Here is an 8,936-nt window from a genome sequence, read left to right on the forward strand (position 1 = left end):
TGAATTTCCTGTCTTGCTTGTTCCCCACTACAAAGTGTGAAAGCAATTTCAGGGCATGGTGCAAGGGGTTTCCCTTAATGTGGGGTGGGCTGGGGTCAACGTGGAAATTTCGCTCCACCCACTTGCTGATGTAGGCATGCTTTCGAAGGATCCCCGAAGAACTGCAAGCTGGACACAGAGCAAAGGACTTGTCACATGGAGTGCCGTCACTTAAAGGAAACTTTAAATGCTGAAATCCCACAAACCCAGCCTATTAATACAAACCAGACACGCCTCTTATCTAACACCATCTCCTGAAATGTGTGAAAACTGCGTAATTCTGATTAGTTAAAAAAAAACACATGCACCAATGACCAGGTATAAATATCCCCTCCCAGAGAGGCTAAGATCAAACTTGCAAGTGGAATAGACAACCAAGTTAGATCACCGCCGCAGGTCTGCCATCAAAATCTATTGTGAAGCAGCATTTCCACTTGATTCGAGAACAATGGTTTGGCAGATTTGTCTATTCATCTTTTTGGCTACTAGTTGTTCTGATGGACGTTTTCTCCCCAGTTCAATTTTGGAAAAGGTAGCCAAATCTATAGAAATGCTGGAGAAAGAATTCGTAAGTATATTTTCTGATAATATTCTTCTTCTCTTCTTTTCTCCAATTGCCTGTACTCTAGAATATTTGAGGATGCCCGTGTTCTTGGGCAGCTAGGTATAATTGGGTTTATGATGCAATGTGTCATGGCATCTAGACTTGTACTTCATATTCCAGTCACTCCATTTTATATGTTTTAGTGAACTTGGGCCACATTTCATAGAACTTGCTCCTGTTGCCCATTCATATTTCATGAGACAGTTTAATTTTACTGATGAGCCAGACATGCAACAGTGCTTGTTTCCATGCATCTGACATGATTAGAGAGGAACTAGAGAAGATCTATGCATAGTTTTTTTTTATAGTGTTCAGGAATAGGAATAGGCTGGATGGACATTTCTGGGCAGAACTGGTCACTTGTCACCAAAAGTGTTTTGATGTAGTCCTCATTGAACTGGCAACATCTCTTTGTCTTCCTTTGTCTATCCCCAGACCATAACAGCTTGGTTGGCACCTCTTCACATCCCTGTTCTCCTTGAATGTATACAGTCTTTTCATTATGACAAATTCAACATTATTAAATTCCTCATAAAAATGTGTGTGTATGTATGAAGTGTGCTGAGGAAACTTCTTATTTTGTGGATCATTGTCATAGAAGTCTCTCTGAGTTGTATCCAACATAGTCTAAGTGAAGTCCCATTCATTTCAATGGGTATACTCTAACATTAGACACAACCCGTTAGGTTAAATGTTTCTTCTATGTTGAGCTTAATAGTTTGAGATCGTCATTTCCTACACATTTATATCTCTGCTTCAAGCAGTGTTTGAGATGTGTATGAAAATCATTGTTTCGATATTACCGAAAGAGTGTTGCTGCTGGCTGAATGCACAGTGACTTCTGTGCTCAAGTGGTTGCATATCTTTAATGTTTGAGGGGGTATTTGCCCAATGGAAATTACAAAGGCAGTAGGTGGGGATGCCTCTGAATGTTCAAAGAAGTACCACAATTGGACATGGAAGGGATGGTACACAGCATTTCCTTAGGAAGAAGAACTATCAGTGAAATTCAAGTAGTTTCCTCCTTCAATCAATAATGCTACTAGTAGCACTTCAAGGGGAACTTATGTGAGCAACTTCCTTGTGTTGTAGATGCAGCTACAGCTGAAGCTGTGCATGACTGCAGTGGCTAAAGCAATTGGTTAGGATTCTATTGCTCAATCTAATTTGTTAAGATTAAGTTTTCTTGACAATCCAGAACCAATGAAATTCCATTGCTGAATCTTCTAATTATTTTTAATAGCTTGTGTCAGAATTGTTTATAACAGCAACAGCAACTTATTAAGCATTAGCAGTATGCTATATAATTTACAGGGTGCCAAATGAGATATTTAAATTGAGATTTTGAGGGCCTTGCTAGACCTACCTGATAATCTGTGTGGGAGGAGGGGCCAGGCTGCGCTAGAAGTAGCGCAGCCTGTAGGCCCCATCCACACGTAAGACATGATGGGGCCGAGGGAAGCCCCGTCGCATCCCCCATTTTTTCTCCCCTTAAAGGGCCATGTGCGCAGGAGCGCACCCCTGGAAAAGGTAGGGTTTTTTTTAAAAAAATAAAGGGTTCCCCGCTCCCCCTGCCCCTGATTCCCCCCCACAATGCCTGATGCCCTCCCTGCCCGCTCACTCACCCGTCCTCCCCCCGCTCGCCATGCCCTGGCCCCACTCGCCATGCCTGTCCCCCGTCCCCGCTCGCCATGCCCGTCCCCCATCCCCGCTCGCCATGCCCGTCCCTGTTCTTCTTTCCCCCTGTCCACCATGCCTGTCTCCATCCGCCATGCCCTGACCCCATCCGCCATGTCTGATGCCCCCCCTGCCTGCTCGCCAGCCCACTCGCCATGCCCTGTCCCCATTCTTCTCCCCCCCATCCACCATGCCCTGTCCCCGTCTGCCATGTCCTGGCCCCACTCGCCATGCCTGTCCCCTTTCACCATGCCCGTCCCCGTTCTTCTCCCCTCCCCGTTCGCCATGCCCATCCCCGTTCTTCTCCCCCCATCTCTCCTGCCAGGCCCGCTCTTTCCCCCAGCCCCCATCTCCCCCCCCCAGTCCAATGGGCACAGCACTCCTATGGAATGCTGTGCCCAGTGCGTGGCTTCTCCTGGCTACTCGTGAGTAAGCGAGCAGCCGGGAAAAGCCACGGAAGTCGCTAGACTTCCTCAGTCCGGGGCTGCAGAAAAGCTGGGCCATAAGTGGATCCGCTTATCCTGGGTTAAGGGAGGACTTAGCCCGGCCTGACCCCGGGATCCCCTGTGCGTCATCTGGATGCACAGCAGGGAGACCGGGCCTCACACTGGGCTAAGTCCTCGTCTAGCAACAGCCTGAGTCTAACTACAGGTGGATATGGCATGGCATGCATTAATTGGCTTATCTTGTGCTTCTCTGCTTGGGTACTTTCATAGGTAACTAAAAATCAGTATTTGAGTATCCCAAATCTCTAAAACAAATGAAAGAGTCATAAGACACATGCAATGTTCCAGTACCTCACTTTCTAAATTGAATTCATGAGCCCACATATAAGAGATGCACTGGGGACAATACACCTTTGTAGCTTTAAAAATGCCCTATCATTAAATGAGAGTGGTGCTGGTGCTCATGTGCAATGAATAGAAATTTGTCAGCTTCATGAATTCCAATACATCTGGAATAATGGTAAAAGGAGAAAATATTCCAGTGTGTATATATATTCACCAATACGCTTGATAACTATATTGTTTGCTTCTGGGAATGCAAATGAAAGTGAGAGGGGAGTATGTGGAGAGCATTTAGTTCCTTTCTAAATCGACAATAGAGGTACAAGGTCAGCACTGGTGAGCAAATTTGTTTTAAAAACAGTCTTTGAAGTGAACCAGGCTGCATGGTTCAAGCCTAAGGGAAAATATAGCTGTTGTAGATCTGACTGAAGAGAAAATGGCTTGATCCGGAACGTTTATTGCCAAGACTGAATTGTGTTATATGGTTGGTTGAGACATTTGTATTTTGTATTGCAGAACACCAGTCTGCCTGATGTCGCTGAGGGTCCACCTCTTTTTATAGGTCTACTGAAGAGCGAACTATGGGAAAATGTAAATGTCTCAATTTCTTTGTTTGTTTTACCAAGTTTTATGCAACTGTAGTCTGTCGAGATGAAGATGTCAATCACTAAATAGCAGCTGGCATCAAAAATTAATTTTACATTCAACGAGATGAGCTATGTCTTCAGGGGGTTGGATAAATTCCTATAGGCGAAGGCTATCAATGGCTGCTAGCCCTGATGGTTGTGTGCTATCTCCAGTATTCAAGGCAGTAAGCCTGTGTGCACCAGATGCTGGGGAACATGGGTGGGAGGGTGCTCTTGCACCATGTCCTACTTGTTGGTCCCTGTCCAATGGCTGGTTGGCCACTGTGTGAACAGCGTGCTGGACTAGATGGACCCTTGGTCTGATCCAGAATGACACTTCTTATGTTCTTATGACAGTTTTGTAGAAGTAACATTGTGTTCACATAGTCTTTTTTGATGAGACAGCTAAAGGTAGCAATCATCACTTTTATCGCCATGATTCTGGCAGTCCATCAGGAGAAACACATAAGAAGCCACTCTGATTTCAAAAGGGAACTAGTTATTGTTTTGACTTTGGCCAAATGGCTGGCTTCGGATAGAGCAATACTATTGTCACCAGTGTTTATGTGATGGTCTGATGACACCCCAGCTGGAGTGAAGGATCTGAAGGACTTCAGATTTCAATGTCCAATTTTCTGTTATCAGGGAAATGTCACTAATCCCTTATTTTTTTCTGGTTTTCTGACAGGCCAAAGAAAAAAATATCTTATTTGCCCAGGTGATCTCCATGTACTGGAAAATGCTGAGCAATTCAAGCAAAACACAAACCTCAGATTACATCAAGGATTTATTAGAAGCCCTGAATGAATATAATGTACAATACAATAAAAGCCTGCAGAAAGCAAACGATATAATTGCATTGTCAAAGCTTCCGGTAATAGTCAATTCTTCCTTTTATTTATTATCATTAATATAACAACTAGGAGGGGTGTGTGTGTGTGTGTGTGTGTGTGTGTGTGTGTGTGTGAGAGAGAGAGAGAGAGAGAGAGAGAGATGTGGTGAGGCTATACCTGTGTGGACAGATGGGCTATGGGTTATACACTGGTGAGGTGTGAACTGGCAGTGACCAATCAGGAAAGAGATTTTGATGGATATGTTAATGGAAACAACAACCACTCACTGTTCAGTGGCAATGGAAAAGATGATTCCATATTAAGGATCAGTTTTGTGGATAAATTGCATTCTGGAGATCTTCATCTCTCCCACCAAGAATTTCATGTCTGAGGTCACAGATTTTTTTACTTTATATGAGATATAAAATGCAGTTGTTTACACAAAATATTGTTGCCAGATAGTTTGAAAAACAACCTTGAGTAGAAGGAAATGTGAGGCCAAGGCTGGTCATGGTGGGCATCAGTTCACAGGCCAAGGACAGAATCTAGGGTTGAATGCATCAGTTGATGATGCTCACTCATTTATTTACAGTTTTATCCCACCTTTCCCCAAAGGGAAAAAAAACCTAGTAGTGTAGTAGTTAATTCTGAAGGCCATCATGACAGTCCCCATAGCCACGCCCCCAAGGAGAGTCCAAAGATGCAGCCTGCCAAGTTGATTCATGTCAACAGTTCAGTTCTGTTTTCATCTTCACCAGGAGCAGGCGTTTTGTAAAACTAAAGGGTCCTACTTGTCCATTCAAGGCCAAGCTCCCATGAAATGATTTGCATTACAACAGGTATAGCTCACAACAATATATAGTTGGTGGAAAAGTTCATCCCCCCCTCCCCTGACCCCAGCCACTGGAACATTGCAGCTAAGCTCAGAGGAAACAGGGAATTTTGAGGGCAGAGGTGGTGGTAGTGGCAGATGGCAGCAGTGGCTCTGCTAATAAACAGGTGTGGGTGCTGTGAGCCCAGGCTCCACTGCACCATTACCACAAAAACGGATTCCCAGGCAGTTTTCTGTTCAGTTGCTGATCAGGCCCAACTTCTGCTTAACTTTGTGATAGAAAGTTCCTTCCTTTAATTCTCAACATTGCTCTACCAATATGAAGTTGCATGTCTAACGGTTGGCAGGGAAAGAAATTGGTGTAACATGAAAGGTGTGTGAAAGGATGAATCATGTCCCTCTATTTGTAGGCCTCCAAAGCAAAACCACACCAGATTTTCATCTGAAAGTGCAGAATAATGAGCACTAGTATCCCAGGAAATTAATTCATGTTTACTAAGCCAGTTAGAGTTCAAGACTGGGCAATAGCAGCCAGTTTCAGTATCAGGCTAACTGTATCCTGCATTCTTATCTTGCACATTTAGGTTTTCCCTTTCATTTCAGTAGGATGGAGGCTTAAGGCTAGATACTTGCTTTGACTGAAATGAATTTTGGAGACCTTAGAGTCAAGGGAGCTCCATGTATGCTGGGGTGGACCAAATATTCCAGATATTTTGGTCTATAGCTCCCATCAGCCTTAACCAGCATAGCCAATGGTGAGGAATGATGGGAGTTGAAGGCCAAAACAACTGGTAGACCATAAATCAACCATCCTGGAGGAATACTTTACTGGATCATGGCATCTGAGTTTGAAACAACCTCCCTGGCAGAAAGACACCGCTGTTCTATAAGATTTTTGGAATGCTATTACTACTTTTTTAAAAACAACAACAACAACCTGTGCTACTTTTCTGTTCAATAAGTAGACATTAGAACACTGTGTGCTATTTCTATAATTTCCCATAAACATTTTAATTGATCAGTATTTGTCATTTGAAACAGATGCACGAGTTGAAAATCAAGCGCAAGGCAGCAGCAGAGATTTACCTGGTTTTGCGGGAGGTGAACATAGAAGAGAACAAACGAAAGAGGAAGAGAAGACAAAATCCCCAAGGGCAGAAGGCATACAGACCACATCTCAGAGGATAGGATTGTTTTTCTACAGAGAGCTCCTTTTAATATATAAATCTATTTATTAATATTTATCAGTTTAAAATAATATTTATAAGAATCAAACTTGTAGCATCACCAATTGATTTAAAGTATTTATGGTTCATAAGGTTATCTAAGAAATTAATTTTATTGAATTCCTATTTATCTTCTGATATTTGTTAACTGAATCAGTTAAAACCTGTCCCGACTTTATCTGGTATTTTTTATGGAATACAAATAAACTATTTAATTAAGCCAAGTAGTCAATGATTTCCAAAGTCCTGTTTGTTTCAGCATTTTTACACCTAGAGATCGTAAGATGATAAAATATTAATGCTGTTACTTAGTAAATAGAGGATCCTATTTAGGAAAGCAGGTGTCGGGTGTATTTATAAATGATGTTAGAATTCTGCATCTATTTATACAAGGTTTGTTCCACTGAAGTCACTTGTTCCAATCCAAAGCCCTGTGTCATACATGGAGCTCTTACCCATACAGGCTTCCATGTTCACTTCAGTGGAAAATGTAACACATCTATTTCCCTCTGTGTAGAGAGCTGTCCCTCCAGTGAAGCGAAAGGGAAGCCTTTGTTATGGTGTATTATTATTATTATTATTATTATTATTATTATTATTATTATTATTATTATTATTATAATACTCAATGCATCAACAGGGATTAAAACATACAAATAATGGTAAACAATTTAAAACAGCTAAAAACAATTAACAATAAAATACCAATACGCAATAAACAATGTAAGAATCCCATCATATGCCAGAAAAGATGATAATGCTGTGTCCAAGTGGTGCTTACTGGGGAGAGCATTACACGATTGGGCCACCACTGTAAAGGCCCTCTCCTTATTTGTTGTTGTTCAAAGCTCCTTTGGAGGAGGCACTTAGAGAAGAACCTTAGATGTTGATTGTAGCGTTTGCACTAAAGAGAGCACTTGTGCTCATAAGGACTCACAGGATTGAAGTGAATGAAGATAAGCATACATAATTGTGCACATGCTTAAAGTTAAATATAAGCATTTCTGAAGACTTGAATTCATATAAGGTTTGGATAGTGTGGCTCTATTCTAGTGAGCAAGTCCAGCCTGGCCCAAGATATTTTGTGGTCTGAAGTGAAGGACAAGATGACACTGTCCCCGTGCTCCATGTACAAAAAAAAATCACACTGACAATTGACTCTTATTCAACACTAATGGGAGGACAGTGACTTTCTCTGCACTGGAAGGTAGCAGGCTAGCTTAGGGAGCATAGGGAAGACTGTGTAGCACAAACATGTCTGTCCTCTAATTTTATTTATTTATTTATTTATTTATTATTGCATTTCTATACCGCCCGATAGCCGAAGCTTTCTGGGCCAAAGCTCTCTAATACCTTCGTACACCTGCCACCCAGCACCTGCCACCTACCTCACTCTGCTTAGTGGTTATTATTATTATTATTATTATTATTATTATTATTATTATTATTTATTTATTTATTTATATAGCACCATCAGTGTACATGGTGCTGTACAGAGTAAAACAGTAAATAGCAAGACCCTGCCGCATAGGCTGGAGTTAGTGGTCAAACCAGGGATGCAAAATGCCAATGGGTTGGAGAGCCAAATAGTCCAGGTAGCAGATGTCTCAGGGCCACATCCAGCATTCCTTACCGGAAAAAAATACATTTTTTATGGGAAGGGATCAAATAGTAGGATCATTGCTTATATTTTAAAAACCCCAATCCAATGTGTTGCCTTCCAGGTCATGTCTGCCAATGTTCCTTCAGAAGCAGCCCCACTTCTCCCAGTCACCACGTCTCCCTGGCCTTGTGCACGCCCATTGCAATTCACATCTAAGTCCCCATAGTTTGCCTTCCAAAATCATCTCATGTGCTTCCACCGTCCCTTCTGTCATCCTAAAAATCCCTGTCATCCAACTTTTCCTTTCCCCTCCACTGTCCGCAGGCCAACAACCATTCTGCTAAGGCCACACATTTTGACAGACTTCAGGCTCCACACTCTCCCCCCAAGTTGGGTGACCATATGGAAAGGAGGACAGTTGTTTAACAGTTGTTTAGAAAAGGTGCTATTTGTATGCTTGCAGCACCTGGTGAAATTCCCTTTTCATAACAACAGTTAAAGCTGCAGGAGCCCTGCCCTGCCCTCTGGTCAAGAAGTCAGGCTTCCTGCAGCTTTAACTGTTGTGATGAAGAGGGAACTTCACCAGGTGCTATATGCATACAAATGACACCTGCAGAAATTCCCTTTTCTAAACAATTGTGAAAGATACAGGAGCCCTGTCCTCCTTTTCATATGGTCACCCTACCCCCAAGAGACTTCTTGGGTTGT

General features: G+C 42.4%; 1 protein-coding gene across 1 annotated transcript; it reads left to right on the plus strand.

Moving 5' to 3' along the window:
- The first annotated feature begins 487 nt into the window (after positions 1–487).
- LOC134404281 (interferon gamma-like) lies at positions 488–6,587 on the plus strand. Its single transcript, XM_063134997.1, has 4 exons — positions 488–607; positions 3,625–3,699; positions 4,423–4,608; positions 6,441–6,587. Exons 1-4 carry the CDS (start codon positions 488–490, stop codon positions 6,585–6,587), a joined length of 528 nt encoding a protein of 175 aa, XP_062991067.1.
- The last annotated feature ends 2,349 nt before the right edge of the window (positions 6,588–8,936 follow it).

Source organism: Elgaria multicarinata, chromosome 9 (genome assembly GCF_023053635.1).
Source record: "Elgaria multicarinata webbii isolate HBS135686 ecotype San Diego chromosome 9, rElgMul1.1.pri, whole genome shotgun sequence".
Classification (NCBI taxonomy): Eukaryota; Metazoa; Chordata; class Lepidosauria; order Squamata; family Anguidae; genus Elgaria; species Elgaria multicarinata.

Bases quoted from the DNA above. Each gene is read 5' to 3' on its own strand.
- LOC134404281 (XM_063134997.1), top strand. From the start codon at position 488: ATGGTTTGGCAGATTTGTCTATTCATCTTTTTGGCTACTAGTTGTTCT. The intron at 608-3,624 runs GTAAGTATATTT...TTTGTATTGCAG, and splicing joins AAATGCTGGAGAAAGAATTC to AACACCAGTCTGCCTGATGT. The intron at 3,700-4,422 runs GTAAATGTCTCA...GTTTTCTGACAG, and splicing joins AGAGCGAACTATGGGAAAAT to GCCAAAGAAAAAAATATCTT.